This window comes from Crinia signifera, chromosome 5 (assembly GCF_055691185.1).
Source record: "Crinia signifera chromosome 5, ASM5569118v1, whole genome shotgun sequence".
Lineage (NCBI taxonomy): Eukaryota > Metazoa > Chordata > Amphibia > Anura > Myobatrachidae > Crinia > Crinia signifera.
Genome location: NC_139221.1, coordinates 119197768 through 119216726, shown reverse-complemented (window position 1 = coordinate 119216726; position 18959 = coordinate 119197768). Strand labels below are relative to the sequence as shown.

At 43.7% G+C, this 18959-nt stretch overlaps 1 protein-coding gene across 1 annotated transcript in view; it reads right to left on the bottom strand.

Moving 5' to 3' along the window:
- The window catches only part of ELOVL2 (ELOVL fatty acid elongase 2), a 142651-nt gene that overhangs the window by 38137 nt on the left and 85555 nt on the right, over positions 1 to 18959 (bottom strand). The window contains exons 2-3 of the mRNA XM_083187922.1: positions 10239 to 10302; positions 4417 to 4604 (exon numbers count right to left, since the gene is read on the bottom strand). Coding sequence (XP_083044048.1) covers positions 4417 to 4604; positions 10239 to 10302 — 252 coding nt within the window. The remainder of the gene's footprint in view (positions 1 to 4416; positions 4605 to 10238; positions 10303 to 18959) is intronic.

Genomic DNA, 18959 nt, shown 5'->3' with positions numbered 1-18959 from the left:
GTGATTGAAATGCGTTGGTTCACTGGGCCGGGCAGAGACTATGGAGGATTGAGGTCATCATTGCCAGCAGAGGAGACATTTTTGAGGACTGATTCCGGACAGTACCAGACGCCACCCCTTCAATCCATGCCATACATGAGAATATCCCCAAAAAGGAATTCTCATGTACATCTGGTAATTACAGACCACTTTGCCTTCCTATCTCTCTCACCATTGCCCACTTGTTTTTTATGTCTGTGTACATGTATATGTGTGTTTTATCTAAATAAAAGGATTATTGCACTATATGCATTTCCTTTGCACATCTTTTACATATACACCGGACGGGATACCCTGAGAAAAAGACCACATCCCAGGATACAGTCTAATATCAAGCTGTCATTTCAGTTAACCCCTGATTGACATATACGGAGAAGAGGAACAGTACCCCCCTATAAGGGATGCACATTTCCTATCACATCTCCTCTCATTTGTGGCGCAGATAGTGGGCTTATCCCAATCTTTCCTAGTTTGAGGAAAATTATTGTATATATGGTGGCATGTAGAGAATATGCACTACATAACTGTGCTAAGTCTACCCAATTACAGTATGTGCGGTGAGCATTACATAAGTGTTACCATAGAAGGACATGCAGGAATAATGAAGTCCAATAGCCAAGGAAGACACAAGCCCCTAAGGAGTTTACAATCTGGGTCATACTACGTAAGACATAAAGTATCAGTCACATGATATGAGTGGGAAGGTAGATCATCTAATACAAGTATGGACACAAATCTCCCGGAGGTGAATAATAATGTGAGTTTTCTTGTAGTTCATTAGAACGCAATGGTTTCATTCTTTGTTAGCATTACCAGTGAACCTAATGGGGCAAATTCAGGTTTCAGCTGTAAACAACATTCAAAAATAGCATAATTGTGAAATGTGCTGAATTATTGTAAATCATGTATTGTCTTTTTGTAAGGATTTAATTCCTGCATTAAAAAGTGCTTGTGTACTCAGACACTCAATCGTTCAGTTTGTAGGCCATACTCGAATGGAATATCTGCATCTACCCTAGGGCTGGTACAAGTTCCAATGGTGCAACCGATACTCACTTGTATCAGGTGGTATTATCACGTGTGGGCATCTCAGTAGTTGCAATTCACTCGTAGAACACCCACATACACAAACACTTGCTGATGCTGCAGGAGAACGCATTGACAGTCTGTGGGTGCGTAAACACTGGGCGATATAATGAGCGTTCTCACCCAGTATGTACAGGGCATAAGAGTGAAGGTTAATCTAAAGACTATAAAGGATAAGAAATGCGTATCCTAATGCAATAAATAGATCTGCAATTAAAGCTACATACCCATTATATACATGCTTGCCTACTTTTCAAAACTAGTTTCAGGGAGATTATAGCTGGTAAGAGAATTTTGCACAGCGCCCCATTGAGGGGCTGTGTCATGCTCCACCCAAAGGGGCATGTCTAGTTCCATATATGGAGAGATTGTGAACGTGGCACCTAGAAGCGTGGGTGTGTACTGCTACATCCGAGAGGAATCTTTTAAACTGACTTATATCCAAATGTAGATGAGCCCCAGAGCCGTTAGTAAGAGCAACTATACTTGGTAAAGTGCTGGGAAATGGTGCTGATGATGCAATGTAAATGTATCTATCTCTCATTTATTTTTCCCCAAAAAATGTAACCGTGTAATGTGGGCTAGGTGATATGAGGGAGATTGCTAGACTAATGAGGGAGAGAGGGAGATTGCTGCTATTTCAGGGAGTCTCCTGCAGATTGCAGGAGGGTAGGCAACTATGATTATACTATTAGGCCACATACCAAGAGTAATTGAGTACATGCTTATCTGTGGGTTGTATATGTGCTCTTTCAGGGGTGATTCAGCTACCAGAGTGTTGCCAACACAGGTAGTGTGTCCTAGACTGTGCAGTGTCAGAAGGACCTTCTTTGCGGCTTGTCTGTTAAGCTAAATTAATTATAAATCTCCTCTAGTTTTTTATCAAAGAAATAAAAATAAGCATTTAGGTAGTCCCATCCCTAAACTCCTACCCCCCTCCTTTTTTTTTTTTCTTCTTTTTTCCCTCTCTCTTCCTCCCCTCTCCTCCTTTTACTCTCTCTTCTGCTTTACTACTTTCTCCCTTCTTTATTCTTCTTCAGAAAATTGTTAGAAAACAATAGCCATCTGCGTCAGTCAGTTGGGAATATTTTAGGTTGTGAACTATGTACCGATATTTCTGTGGATACTGTACTGCATGTTATTAATCGCATTATTGTTACTCTCTTGTTGGCTATTTCAATAAAACATACGTTAAAAAAAAATAAATAAATAAAAATAAGCTTATCTGCCGAGATAAAGAGTCCATGCAGATTTCAGTTCAAATTTACAGTAACTCCTTGAGTTCCACAAAATGGTAAATAATGTTCCATTGTATTGTGTCCCTTTTCTAGAATCTCCACAGAGGATATCTGAGGAAGTCCTAGAAAAGTGAGGAACATGTTGTATATATCCTTATATCATTATTGCACATCTATTTTATTGCAGTGAGGTGTATGTCCTGTCCTATTCTCTCTCTCTAATAATAGAGGTCCAGGTGCTAGGCCTCAGAGTGAGAGAGAATGTACCAACCACTTAACTCCTGTCATTTTTCAAACACAGCCTGTAACAAAGAATTTGCTGCTACTTTAGTTACTTTTTCTCTCCACTCTCCAAGGCTTAGTACAGACTTGATCGCAAAGCACTTTTTTTTTTTACAAATAGACAAAAGCATGTTTCACTGCAGATGGGAGAAATCTAACAAGTGCAGAGAGTTATGTGGGGTACACACCACGACGACCTGCTCACGATGCACATTGTGAGCGGGTCGTCAGTATTTCTTCAGACCCGCTCACGATGATGCGGGGGGGCACGACCCACTCACGATGTGCACCGTGAGCGGGTCCGATCCGATGGCGACCCGCACCCGGCTGTATGGTCGTTCTTCAGATCCTACCTGCTGCAGGTAGGATCTGAATAACGACCGACCGACCTGTGGGACCGCACATCGGATCGGTATCGGTCCACACCAGGACAGAAAAGGGCCCAATCACCACACAATCTACATCCAATTGGTCGGAATTGGATCTAGATTGATGGAATCGGATCCCTGTCTTCCTGGTTTGTACCCAGCATTAGAGTTGGGTGATGTGTGTTCAAACTGAAAGCTAAATTGCAGCGTAAAAAATAAAGCAGCCAGTATTTACCCTGCACAGAAACAAAATAACTTGCCCAAATCTAACTCTCTCTGAACATGTTACATCTGCCCCACCTGCAGTGCACATTGGGCCTAATTCAGACATTCTTGCTGGACCACTGATTTTTGGAGCGATCAGCTATATGCCGATTTCTCTAGAAAATTAGCTGGATCAGCAAATAGTTGCCAACCCATTTGCAAGCCGCTCCCCATCAAATTACTTTTTCAGTGTGTGCAGTCTGTGCATATCCCAGGATTTACTTGGTGGCTGCAATAGAAATAAACTGATTATGGCCGGAGCTGATGTCACACACCTTCCCCTGAAACACCTGCGTTTTCCCTGCCACTTCCAGAAAATCCAAGGTTACCACCCACAAATGCCAGCTACCTGTAAATCAACATGCGTACAGCCAGCGATTACATATATTTTTTTTAATCACAGGATGGCCTTGCGCATGTGTACTATTGGCCATACATATGCACAGTCAGGCGATCAGGTCTGAATTAGCCTATGGTTTTGTCCATTTGAGAAACAAATGTGCTTTGCTTTCAAGTTAGAATTAGGCCCACACTCTGCTGTATGTAGACAGCTTTTAGACCTGTACAGTCTGCAGCCCCTAGAACAGGCATGTCCAAACTATGGTCATCCAGCTGTTCTGAAACTACACATCCCAGCATGCCTTGCCATAGTTTTAGCCTTCCCTAATAGCATAACTGTGGCAAGGGATGATGGGATTTGTAGTTTCACACACAGCTGCAGGGCCATAGTTTGGACACGTCTGCCCTAGAAGGTTATGAGCAGCGATTAAGCATAGCATGGACGAGCTACCAATTTACTACTACTGTACTCCAGAACCCACCCTGTCTTTTGCTAACTGCCTGATTCTACTCATTAAAGGGCCGCACTCAAAAGTGGAGGTTCAAGGGGCTGGGTCAGGAGCTGGGAACTTAACCTGAATTAAGACCTCAACTCGGATGGCAGCACAGTGGCAGATTTTGAGTTTGGTTGCAATTAGATTTATGTATTTAATTTGGAGACCATTCTGGATATCCAAATGCCACTTATTTTTTTCTTCACCCCCTTTAAAATAAGCTTCTTAATTTTAACAAAGATGGTTTTAAGAACATGGGAATGGTTAGTAACACAAGGGAAAAAAACGTATTCTATAATCACTTACCTCTATCAACATGTACAAGGAAAGCAAAGTGACTCCGAGATTATAAATAATTAAGTGGCCTTTGAGAGAGAATGCTGGCCTGTTTTTCATATAGTTAGTCCCCAGCCATATGGAAATTATATAAAGGATTGTCAATGAAAAAGTGGGAAGGTAGGAGTCCAATAGGAACCATCCTCTAACTCTTGGATCTGGAAAAAAAAAATCATAAGAACCCGGCATACAAAAGAGAAAAGAAAAACATATTAATCACATGCCTTGTAACTACAGGTTCTAGTAGTGTATTTCATCCTTACCATGTAAAACTCATCAGAAGTGAGTAGTCACAATGCAATTAGCAACAGATCATTAAAAGAGTATTCATATTGCAACCTCCACTTGCTTGGCTATGCCCACACTATTACCATGGCGTAAATAATGTCCCAGTGGAACTGTTTATATTTTTGAATGAGATTCTATGACAGACATTCAGTTCTCAATAAACTTAAAAAGTGTCCAGTAAACGGTGTTTGAAGGCAGAAAGAAGAGGGTGGAGCTAGATGTAAGTACAAAACAAATAAACACAGTAAATAAAAATAAGAATCTTTTGTATGTAAAAAAACTTGTAAGCAGAAAAAAATGTAACTATACCAATGGAAATAATTATAAACACAAAATAGAAGAAAAAAAACTAAATCTGAAGAAATGATTAATATATATTAACATGAATAATCATACAGTTTATTCTTGCAGGATAGCGGATTCGCCCTATGCTTTCCCTAAAGGCTACCTTCCGCCTTCAGTAGCTATCTATTGCTCCATGTGCAGCTGGTGCTTTGCAGCTCTGGTTCCCACCCGGTAGCAGTACGAGTGGCTGGCTTTAAGATGTAAATTGCCCATACTGTTCCATATTGTAAAGAAGGGTCCCGTCTGGACAGTAAACAGATAGACATGGGGAAAAGGTTGATACAATGATTGACACATGAAAAACGCATGCCCACCTTTTGCTAATGTTGACCTACCGTATTTACTTTCTATTTTGTATTTATGTTTATTTCCATTTGTGCTTTTTACATAATTTTTATTCTTACCATTTGTTTTCCATTTTTATTTTTTATTTTGTTTATTTTAAACCTGTTTTTTTTTTTTTACATTCTCTATTTTAAGTTTATTAGCAATAAAAAAAGGCTGCTTACAAACATACAGGCAGCGCCAGTTATTCACACTTTAGGAATAAAAAACTTTTTAATTCACATATTGTACACAAATCTTAAGTAAACAATTATAGTGTGGAGTACAGGGATAACAGCATGTACGTACGTGCCATTATTTTTTTGGCAACTGACAGTATATGGTTGCAAGTAGTTGCAACCAAAAGGGTTATTCAATCTTGGCTGTTTCCTACATTCAACCTATTCAATGTCAGCTATGAAAATTCGACTTTTAACAAACTTGAATTTGCGTAGGCGAGTCCCGGACATTTTTTTGGTTTGGATTAAATACGGACGTCCGATGTTTCTGCCGGCAGAAATTTAGCCTGATGTTAATTACCCCTTAGCCTTAAAATTTTTAATAGCCATTGCACATCTACATACCTATCAATTATACAGCTCTGTTGTCTTGTTCTGAATGATAGGTTTTACTTTCAGCATCTGCTACATGGGAATGGGTCATAAGGTCAACAGTAATTAGGTCGACAGTCAATAGGTTGATGCATAAAAAGGTCGACATGATTAAAAGGACGATATACACAATAGGTTGACATTACTTTTTTGCGATTTTTCAGGTCTATGGAAAAGGCCGACTCGCCATGCGTCTGGCACTATTATGATCTCCCTCTATGACCACTTGGATTGTAAAGTATGAAAAACCACTTGGACATACCTACAGTTTTTTGTACTGAGCATGTGCAGATATTTGTCTACGGATATCCCACGCAATGCTTACAAAATCGCAGCATATTTGACAGGTTGTGGCTGTTTGGGGGCAGGGAATGGGCATTTTAAGGTGCATACACACGGATAGATTTGGGAAAAGATCCAATATTGTTAACAATTTCCAGAGAACTCCAGGATTTGGTGTCAAATAGTGATCGATTGAACAAATGATTACACATGAACTATAAATCTTTTATCGATTATAGTTTATTTTAAAGATACTGGTTAGTCAATTAGCTTTTACCAAACCAGTCATCATACATACACATGAAACGATTTGTTGTTTTTTTACATTTTGCCCCCATAGTCATCTCTGATGGGGAACTGAAAAATATAAATCAGCATTGATATTTGATGGGGAATATTCAGTTAGCTGCAGGGTTTAACCCACTGCTAATTACCATGATTCAAGTATCAGGATTAATTAATTTGTTAATCCCCAAGGATTGTACTTTCTTCGCAGCATCGGATGTTAACACATGTGGAAAACCCATTATTTCTGCAGTTTACCCAGAATGAGAGTTTTCCACGTGTTAATCCCTGATTTTTGCCACAGAGAAAAGACTATTTAACTAAATAGCCTTTCCACACACCGTAATTACCCGTCAATTGGCCACGAGTTAAACTTTGTCTGAATATGCCTCATTTAGGGCCTTATTTTGGTTCATTCTTTCTGTCAAAATCCTTCTTAGATGGACAAAACCATGTGCACTGCAGGGGAGGCAGATGTAACATGTGCAGAGAGAATTAGATTTGGGTGAGTAATTTTGTTTCTGTGCAGGGAAAATACTGACTGCTTTATTTTTACACTGCAATATAGATCTCACTTTGAAGAAAACCCCCACCCAAATCTAATTCTCTCTGCACAAGTTACATCTGCCCCACCCGCAGTGCACTTAGGGGGTTATTCTAGTCCATTCTTTCTGACAAAATCCTTCTTAGATGGACAAAACCATGTGCACTGCAGGTGGGGCAGATGTTACTTGTGCAGAGAGAGTTAGATTTGGGTGGGGTTTTACTTCAAAGTGAGATCTATATTGAAGTGTAAAATCATGCAGTCAGTATTTTCCCTGCACAGAAACAAAATAACTCACCCAAATCTAATTCTCTCTGCACATGTTACATCTGCCCCCCTGCAGTGCACATGGTTTTGTCCATCTAAGAAGGATTTTGTCAGAAAGAATGAACTAGAATAAACCCCATGGTTTTGCCCATCTAAGAAGGATTTTGTCAGAAAGAATTAACCAAAATAAGGCCCTTAGTGTCTTTTCAAACAATATTCCTTTCTCAAACATTAACTTGGCTAGGCAGTATTATAGGGAAATATATATTAATGCAGATGACTCCTAGCCTCTTTGCACGTTGGGGTCAATTGTCTTTTTGTGTAGCTTTTCCCATTAAAATGCATCCTAGCAATGCAAACAAGACACGTTTTTGGCAACAAAAGATGCCCAATGTCTTTTATTTGACACCGGAAATGGTGCCAACATCAGATGTTTGGCACCGGAAATGCTGGCTCACTCATGCCAAGCATCTCGCGGTGCATGGCATACTGAGGCAGACACAGCTGTATGATAGAAAATCAGCATCAAAGCAGAAGAAATTCATAAATACTGAATGAGATGGAAAGACATTTTCCCATAAAAGGATACCATATTCTATAACAATGTAGTAATCTGCTCTATACTAATAAAGAGGCCAGGCCAGCTTCCTTCATACTGCATCTAAGAGTTACCCTGCACAGGTAGTGCACTATACCAAATTCTGTCTCTTGAGCTCACAAACGTAAATAAATTTAGGAATAAAATTATATATAAGCAGAAAAAGAAAATGTGTGCGAATTGGGGGTTATTCAGACCTGCTAGCTGCTCTGCTAAATTGCAGAGAACTGCAATCATATATACGCTGCCCCGTGCAATTCTGCAAATTCCTTAGCATTGCTTGTTAAAATGCGCTGGATTGGCAAATAGCTGCAAATCCGTTCACCATCAAATGATTTTTCCACTGTTTGCAGTCAGTGCGTAACCCAGGACTTACTCGGCAGCTGTGATAGAAGCAGTCGGACAAGTTAATGTTAATCTGTGTCCGCTCTGACTTCCTATAAAGTGGAACGCAGAACAGAGTCCAAACCGAGGCACGACATGCATAAAGCCGAAAACAAGGCTTGGCCCGGGATGACGGGCGCATGCGACTGCTATAAGAGGCGGAAGGGTGCTACAGCAATTACACACCTCCTAAGGAAGCCGCTGAACACATCGAAGGCGGAGAAACGCGTAGAGGATCACGGGGATATCGACTGACAGCGCATAGACCGGAACCGGTGAGAACAATCTGACAAGACCGTAAGTATAAGGACTGCACCAGCGGTCGGAGTAGCTCACTGGGAACTGGAAGCCGGATCCCTCACTTTATTGCTGGGCCTCATTTGAGTTTAATACCACGAATATGTGCACATAAGTGGGGACTTAATCTCATTGTGGATACAAACTAAACATACTACCCGGTTTTTCAAACAAAGGATGTTTTACTGAAGATTGCATGCATCTACTAATCACTCTAATGGAACACATATTCTGCAGCGCTTTACAGAAAATATTCACATCAGTCCCTGCCCCAGTGGAGCTTATAATGGAGTACGACATGTACACATACACACCTATTACTTCTAGGGCTAATTTTGTTGGGAGACAATTAATCTATCAGTATATTTTTGGATTGTGGGCGGAGACCAGAGTGCCTGGAGGAAACACACTCAAGCTCAGGGAGATTATACAAACTCTGCACAGTTAGGGTCATGTTGGGAATCAAACCCATGTCCTCAGCGCTGTGAGGCAGTAATGCTAACAATACACTGTCCGTGTTGCAGCGCTGTTGAATACTATTCTCAAAAGCAGCCGTCGCTCCCTTAAACATGTAGCTTTGAATAATATGAAGAAAATGACCAGCATTTGACATTAGTCTTCTTGAACTTTTGATCACTACTTTTCTTAAGGCCCCCATACACTTGTACAATTTGGGTCTTTTTTATCTGATTTCAGGGATCAGGCCAAGAAGTCGGGTGAAAAGTGTCAAATAATAGGTTTTATCTCTGATTCTGATCCAATGTGTGGCCCCGTGTGCATTAGATCACAAGTGCTGCACTAAGGATATGTTGAATCCCGCAGCACTTGCTGGGATTGCAAACGTTACATCCTATGCAAAAGGACCGCATACAATGTATCATGCGATCCTGCCGCCTGGGAAGGTGCCCGGAGAAGTCGCGGTAGTGTATGGGGGCCTTTACTTTCTGTTAGGTGGCTCTGCTCATTCTACTATCTAAAGGCCCATACACACTGGGTGATTTTGAGCTGCAAACCACACAGGTTTCTTGTTTGAGCTGCTTTCAGCTCAAAACCTGCCCAGTGTGTACGGGGCAGCGATGAGCATTGATGAGTGCTCCTGCATCATTGTGGGGTGGATGAGCGACATGGTGAATGGCTTTTCATAGCGTCCTGCTAAGGAAAGTCATCCACCCCCTGGAAAACCTCTCAGAAGGGCGAAAATTGCTCGGTGTGAACGCACTGAGCGATTTTCACCCCAGCGATTTTCCCCATAATAGTTGTCCATACATGCTGGGCGAAATCGCCCAGTGTGTATGGACCTTATCTCTGCTGATCTGATTGGATAAAGGTTGTTTAAGCCCTGTCTAAACTATGGGTGCACATGGATGAGCAAGAGGTGAACTTGAAGACGGACCCTGTGCAAAGTGCACATAAAACATATTACTCCATCATGTGATTTGAGGTATGATTCACTGTACAAAATATGGAAACAGGTCTCCTTTTCAGTTATATAAATGTATTTTCTTAAATCATAAATTGATCAAATTTTCCACAAATTATTTTAATATCCCAATTAAGGTCTACTAACCTCTTTGCCCAAACAAATAGTCCACAAATTCATTTACTTCTCGGTCTAGCGTCTGTATGTGTTCCTGGAAGCAGAAGAAAACAGCAAATTAATAACCATTCATTTACACTGTATGTCATATTAATATACTATGATAAAGTATTATTTAGTAAGAAATATGGTTAAAGTCAAAGTCAAATTTGTTTGTTTATCTATCAATCATATAATAGACAATATGAATGTTTTGGTGGATAATTGAGGCTCACTGCGCAGAACTCTCTCTCCATTAATACATTTATAATGAGTGTGTTACGTTATACCACCTATGAACATAGGGCGTTTTCAGTTGAAACATTGGAGATACCACTATTTTGAGTAGCCATGGGCGTTATTGTTATTCTTAAAGATTGGTTAAAGTGTGACAGTTGCAGTGTATCTTTTGGATTTCATAGGGGGTTAAAATTAGCAATTTAGAATACGTATCCATTTCATTAGTTTATGAATTGAGATCTCTGGCTATAGAATTTCGGTACTTGTTTCCTATCTGGGCGCCCGCTACGTTAATTGCGCACCATGCTATTCTCCGTAGAAAAATCGGATCGCATCGCATCGGATACCACAAATGCACATACACGATATTGAACGATGCGATGCGATCCGATTTCGTTACCGCTTTTATGGTTGGCCCATAGGATATATAGGAAAACCCCCCTGATGGTTTAAAATGCGCCTCCATTGTTAACGCCACCCCAGTATTGACGTCAACCCGAAGCGTGGCGAGCGCAGCGGTACGCGTCCTCCGACTTTTTCATACCCCCACTATCCATGTCGGCGTGGAGTTGAGAATAGAATAGTGTGGCGAGCCCGAAGTGTGGCGAGGAGACGCGGATACTTCACAGGTATCCGTGTCCCCTCGCGGGCTTCACAGGTATCCGCGTCCGCTCGCCACGCTTTGGGCTCGGTGGCTCGCTGCGCTCGCCACACTATTCTATTCTCAACTCCACACCGACGTGGAAAGTGGGGGTATGAAAAAGTCGGAGGACGCGTACCGCTGCGCTCGCCACGCTTCGGGTTGACGTCAATACTGGGGTGGCGTTAACAATGGAGGCGCATTTTAAACCATCAGGGGGGGGGGGGTTTCCTATACAAATCGTGGGTTTGCGGGGTTATTACATTGAAATCAATGTAAAATCTGGTCTCAGGGACTATTTAACATTGATTCCAATGTAAAAATCGGGGTTGATCGCGTCACCGCATGCGATGCGATCCGATTTAAAATGAAATCGGATCGGATAGCATCGTATGCCATCGTACATCATCGAGTACCGAATGCGATGCGATCCGATTTCATTACGGTGCCGTACGTTGAAAACCTGGGCGCCCAGATAGGAAACAAGTACCAGAATTTCTATATAAAACCGTTTGATTGCTCAGACTGACAAAACTCAATGTTTGCATACTGTATCAATATAAAAACAATTAGAAACAATAGTGTAGTCTATAACTAAATGTTGATATTTATGTAAAACTATAAGTACAGTGGCGCACACAGGGGGGTTTTGAGTACCCCGAAACCGCTCCGACACAGCCCCCGCCATGACCCACTGCCATATAAGCCCCACACCTTGAACAATGGCTCCGCCCCCTTTCCAAACACCCACAAATCACGGGTAATACAGATGAAAAAAAACAAGTACGGTATCCATGTTTCCTTGCTGTGTCCATACTGCTGATGCTGCTGCTGTGTTTCTGCCTGGCTCTGTCACTCCTCCTCTCTCCAACTACCCAATGCTGCTGCCTGTGCAGGTAAAACCTTTACCATAATTTTTTCTTAAACATATATATTTATATATATATATATATATATAATCATACTTACTGACTTTAAGGGTCTCCTCTCTGGGAGAAGCCCAGAGAGGAGACTCTCTGCAGCTTCTCTGGGGGCCGGGGCTTGCTGGGATTAATCCCCTCCCCCATATCGGTAAATGCCGTTATTCACGGCTCTTTAAGGAGGAGTTGGTGCTAAATGAAGCGATCTGCATCATTTGAGCCCTGCCCCCTCACCAAAAGAGCCACAAATGCCAGTATTTGACCTAAATGCAGGAGGCTTGCCCACCCTTCCAGGGGGCTGGGCAGGTAGGTACCGGTAAGTATGATATACATACATATATGTGTGTGTGTGTATGTGTATATATAATGTAAAGATGGGGCCACTGTCATTGTTTCCACAGACTGCCATCTGCAGCTTTTTGGCATATGGCGATCGGAAATGTGAGATGCTCGCACGTCAATTGCCAAGAATGCGGTGCGTGTGCGTCGCAAAGTGTACACGCCCCATTCTGGTGGACGCCGTAATTGGAAGCCACTACATCTGTATACTGTATATGCTGTGTGTATATATACATACGTACACTGTATTTATGTGTGTGTAATATATATATATATATATATATATATATATATATATATATATATATATATGAGAGTGAAAGAGTTCAGGGTGCGCTAACAGTAATTTGATACAATTAAAGATATAAAATACATTTAATAAAAAGATGCCGCTTAGGCAACAAATGAATTACAATACATTGATTATGACAACAATGATTGGTTATTTCAGAATAAAAATTTGGCCCAACGCGTTTCGTCAAAACGTTGACTTCCTCAGGGGCTGAGAAGGTATTGAGTATGACAGATTTGGCGCTTCATATATGGAAAAAAACACTAAAACTCCACTTGTGAGATTTCTGTTCTTAAAATATACGAAGGAGAATTATAAAAAACGGGTCGCTACCCGAAAAAACTTTAACACCGGAGTATAGAGCATGGGGTAGGAAATCCCCCTCACAGATAATATACCGTCAGTCATTTCCAACAACTGCCTATATAACACTGGGCCACCGGATGTAGACTCCTAGGGATCCACAGGCTGAATCTAGGTCCCTAGGAGTCTACATCCGGTGGCCCACACTCATCAGCACTGCGACATGGCCCCAGGTCCAACTTGGCACAAAACTCTATGCTGTGCACAGGCTAATGCTTTTCAATGAGCTGAGGTTGCGACTTCGCTGCGCGATGCGAGGGTGCTTGCCTTTCAGCACACGTGTCACACGTGCAATATGCTGGACACTATATGAGCATGGCTATATCTGTAATAGACGTGCTCCCTTTGTGAAGGCCTTTCACAAGTTGATTGTCAGGAAGCCGCATTTCTGGGTGGCAACCTGACCTTTTCTGGGAGTGTCAGGGAAACCGCAGGCATGCCCAGGCGTTTTAAGGGAAGGGTGTATGATGTCAGCTCCGGCCTTGGTCAGGCTGATTTATTCGCAGCGGCTGAGTAAGTCCTGGGCTACACAGAGCGTGTGCACACCGGGGAAATAATTTAATGGTAAACAGCTTGCGAATGGATATGCAGCCCAATCGCCAGGCTGCAACATATTCATTACCCTTTTGCATGCTTGAAAAGAGCAGAATTACACTTTTGCAGGGTGATGGCTACCTATTCACATGATAATCGCACGGCACTGCTAATTCACCGAGCAGATCTGAATCAGGTCCTATATACATTGTTTAACAGATCAGGTACTGTATATACCAGTAGTCTCAATTCCCATGCTTTGCTCCACCCCCGGGCAGTAGCGAGCGCACATCCCCCCCACATCCCCCACTGGAGTAGCGATCGCACCCCCCTTCCCGGCTGCTCGCAATTCTTCCCGGGCCGGATTGCGTAGCCAATCCGCCCCTGCTAATTCTTATGCCATGTTGGAAAGTATGTTTGGAACAGCCACCTAAAAAAGGTGTCCTGATATCCTTCTATTTCAACACTGGTAACTATACACTGCTACACCCAGCGCCTACGTGACAGGTCTCCCTGAATATCTGGGAGACTTCTAAAATAGTAGTAATCTCCCCAAGTGCACTTTACCCCCATTGTTTAACTGTTTTATATTATTGGGGTGGGGGGTGACCAAGAGTAATACACATTCTATTGGAATCATCGGTGCAATTTCCCTGCATTGATTATAAGCGGCAGACGTATTAACCCTTTGAGTGCCAACGTTGCTGTGAGAGATGTGCAAAATATCAGCTAAAAATAGGTCTGAGTCAAGGAATATGAATCACTGTAGCTATTGCCGGCAAATGAACTGAAGTCAATTAATTGAAGTTTTGTTAAACATTGAGACAAAAAAAAAATAACAGTCGCTGTGAGCGCCACTGGCATTTTTAGCAGATATTTTGCACATCTCTCACAGCAATGTTGGCACTCAAAGGGTTAAGCCAGGTGAAGTGATAACTTCATTTTGAAACCAAGCTGAGTGTCTGATATATTATTACCTTCCACCTTATCACTTCACCAGGTTTAACACATTTACCCCTACAATTTTTATTTTTTTAAATAAGATTTCTCCTGGCTACTTATATGGAGGTTGGAACCACTTGTAAAGCACAAGACATGAGCAATCCCTGAAAAATAGCAGTGTATTTTAATCAACAAGTAGATCTTATGGAGCCGCCACCAATGGGTGCGCCAAGGGCCATTTCTAGAGGCGGACAAGCCGTGCAGCAGCCCAGGGTGCCGCACGGCTTGTCCGCCTCTGATAAACAGCCGGGGCACCCGGCAGCTCCTCCCAGCGCCGCCTCCCTTCCTCCCCCTCTCGGCTCTCACCGTCCGCCGCCGCGGCGCCATAGACACAGCTGCTGATTAATTTCCCAGGGGAGGGGAGCACATTGTGCGTCTCTCCTTCCCCTCTCTCACTGTGTCACTGGGCTGTCAGCCAATCAGGAGCCAGCCCGCGATGTATGATTGGCTCACAGCTCAGTGAAGGGGAAGGAGAGACGTGCGATGCGCTCCCCTCGCCAAGGAAGATGAAGAAGAGGCAGCAGCAGAGGCGATGGCAGCAGGGGAAGATGCAGAGAGTGAGACAGTGAGTTACTGTATGCTGCTTCCGGCACTGTGGGCATATTTGGCACTGTGGGGGCATATATCTGTGGCACTGTGGGGGCATATATCTGTGGCACTGTGGGGGGGCATATATCTGTGGCACTGTGGGGGGCATATATCTGTGGCACTGTGGGGGGCATATTTGGCACTGTTAGGGCATATATCTGTGGCACTGTGGGGGCATATTTGGCACTGTGGGGGCATATTTGGCACTGTGGGGGCATATATCTGTGGCACTGTGGGGGCATATATCTGTGGCACTGTGGGGGCATATATCTGTGGCACTGTGGGGGCATATTTGGCACTGTTGGGGCATAGCTGTCACTGTGGGGGCATATATGTGTGGCGCTGTGGGTGAATAGCTGTCACTGTGGGGGCATATCCAGCACTGTGGGGGCATATGTGTGGCACTGTGGGGGCATATTGGCTGACAGCTCAGTGAAGGGGAAGGAGAGACGTGCAATGCGCTCCCCTCCCCTCCCCAAGGAAGATGAAGAAGAGGCAGCAGCAGAGGCGATGGCAGCAAGGAAAGACGCAGAGAGTGAGACAGTGAGTTACTGTATGCTGCTTCCGGCACTGTGGGCCATATTTGGCACTGTGGGGGCATATATCTGTGGCACTGTGGGGGCATATATCTGTGGCACTGTGGGGGCATATATCTGTGGCACTGTGGGGGCATATTTGGCACTGTTAGGGCATATATCTGTGGCACTGTGGGGGCATATTTGGCACTGTGGGGGCATATTTGGCACTGTGGGGGCATATATCTGTGGCACTGTGGGGGCATATTTGGCACTGTGGGGCATATTTGGCACTGTTGGGGCATAGCTGTCACTGTGGGGGCATATATGTGTGGCGCTGTGGGGGCATATGTGTGGCACTGTGGGGGAATAGCTGTCACTGTGGGGGCATATCCAGCACTGTGGTGGCATATATGTGTGGCACTGTGGGGGCATATGTGTGGCACTGTGGGGGCATAGCTGTCACTGTGGGGGCATATATGTGTGGCACTGTGGGGGCATATATGTGTGGCACTGTGGGGGCATATTAGTAAACGGTATCAGTTGTGCGGCAGCGGCTTGTGGGGCATAATGTGTAATGGGCATTACGGTGTGGGGAGTATTGTGTAATTGCCATCCCAGTGTGGGGTGTAATGGGCATCACAGTGTGGGGTCTAATAGGCATCATGGTGTGCGACATATTGTGTCATTGTCATCACGGTGTGAAACAAAAATGTGTAATTTTTATCACGGTGTGCGGCGTAATATGTAATTGGCATCACAGTGTGCGGCATAATGTGTAATTGCCATCCCAGTGTAGGGTGTAATGGGCATCATGGTGTGCGACATAATGTGTAATTGTCATCACGGTGTGCAACAAAAATATGTAATTTTTATCACGGTGTGCGGCGTAATATGTAATTGGCATCACAGTGTGCAGCATAATGTGTAATTGTCATCACGGTGTGCGACGTAATGTGTAATTGTCATCACGGTGTGCAACGTAATGTGTAATTGTCATCACGGTGTGCGGCGTCATGTGTAATTGGCATCATGGATAAATAGTGTATAATGATTTAAGTAGCCTGTCATTGTTTGGCTTTGATCTGTTAGGCGTACTAGGTTCCTGTGTGGGCCTTTATATTTTTTATGTCACTGTGTGGCCTTCAGCCGGCCAACTTAAGTGCGGGAGGACAATGACAGCTCCTGCGGTAACCAATGTCTGGTCATGCAGGTTGCAAAAGTGTGATGTAAGGTAATTGTTTTCATGCTAGGCCACGCCCTTATATTAAGCCACACCCATTTTACAATTAAGCCACACCCCCTATTTCGGCACGTGCCTCTGGCGCGCACAATTTATTCTATGCCATGTTATGTATTGGGGGGGGGGGGGCGCATTTTTTTTCTTCGCCCTGGGAGCTAAATTGTCTAGAAACGGCCCTGGGTGCGCCAGCATGCCGTTCGTTGTGACAATGGCACGTGAATGTCTCACATGCTCGTGCATCCATTGCTGCAGATGTGCATGCGAGCGTCTCACACGCACACCTCATTCGTGGCGTGCCAAGCCATTCCCTGGGAACAGCTCAGATGAGCGCTGCTACATCTGTATGACCCAGAGGCATAACTTCATCCCCATTTCCTCGAAACAAGAGTTTTATAGAATTCGGCATCACCCCTATACCAGGAGTGTGGGTAAAGGCACACACAGGTAGGGGAGACAAGCAGGAGATTTGCAGATGGGGTGGGGGGGAGATGTATCAAGGCTTGAATAGAGATAACTTGGAGAAAATGCCCAACGCAAACCAAAATTGATTATTTGTACAATATTGCATGCATAATGTATTTTCACTTTGCTCATAATGTATTTTGCCATAAAGATATTCTGTAAATGGAATATATTTAGGGTAGTCATGAAAGCACCCGCTATTTACAAACATTGCTATCTTCATAATCTAATGGCTTTCTGTACTATAGTATTCACTTTACCTGCAGAACAGTTCTGCTTACAAAGCAGATCAATGCAATCCCTTTATAAGTAATCCTGCTGAACCCTTCCCTGCCTTATCCCAGTGTACATTGCATCAAGCAACACTCCATCCAGGATTAGGTAGGTTTACATCAGAACAGACTAAAGTTGCAGACAGTGTATTATTGTTAATATTTATGTTTAAAGAATTTTTTTTTTCTTAGCATTTTATAAAATATTTGCAAAATGGAAGGCCAAGGTTGATGGTGTACACTATGCTGATCAGATAAATGCTCCTACCCTCAGAAGGATTATTTGATTAACCCCTTCAGTGGCAGTCCCGGAAATTTTCCAGGCCAAGCCGCTGTGCTCCAGCGGCAGTCCCGGAAAATTTGGGGGCATGCCACAAATCTACAGGTGTGCACAACTGGTGCATCACCTCACCAACGACCCCCACTAGGCTCCTCCCTCCCCACCTCCACTGTTGTGCCCCCCCCCCCCCTCACCTCACCTTTGCTCCGGCGATCGTACGCCGGAGCTCCCCTGCCGCCGCCATTACTTAGAGGCAGGGAATGTTCGGCACGGCTTGGGGACTCGGGATTGTTCTGGCGTCGGAGTCCTCCCGAGCCGCCCCGAACACCCTTGAGCCTACTGCCAGTCAGTGTGCTGCTATGATTGGAAGCGGCCGCAGTGGCAGGGGAGCTGCGCTGAAGACCGCTGGAGTGAAAAGGCTGGGGGGGGTCACAGGAGGGGAGGGGAGCGCTGGGACTCATCTACCCCATCAGTGGATAGTTTTTCTGGGACAGGAAAAACCTGTCCTATTTAGGTACTCCTGCCCCAGAAAAACCCACCACTGAAGGGGTTAATGTGCACCCTGCTTGCAATGTGCTATTTTTTTAGCTTAGTGTGTACTTTCTTCAATGCTATCGGATGGACGGGCATCTTATTTTTATGCAGCTCATATTATGTGCTCCCTCATACACACCTATGCAATTATCAGGTGATTGGCCTAGGTTCATGGATGGCATGTAACCCCTGAGCATAACCTCAGTACTGAGAGGTGTTCCACAGTCTCAGGTTGAAACTATGGCCCTCCAGCTCTTGTGAAACAACTCCCATCTTGCCTTGCCACAGTCTTGCCTATTAGGGAATGCTAAAACTATGGCAATGCATGCTGGGATATGTAGTTTCACAACAGCTGGAGGGCCACAGTTTGGACATGCCTAGTTTAGACCCTCCTGTTGTATACCCTGGCTTTCTCATAACCATATTCACTGCAGGGCATTCTGCTTGTCAACAGACATTTACCCTCTCATAGCTGCTGTATTGGTGTA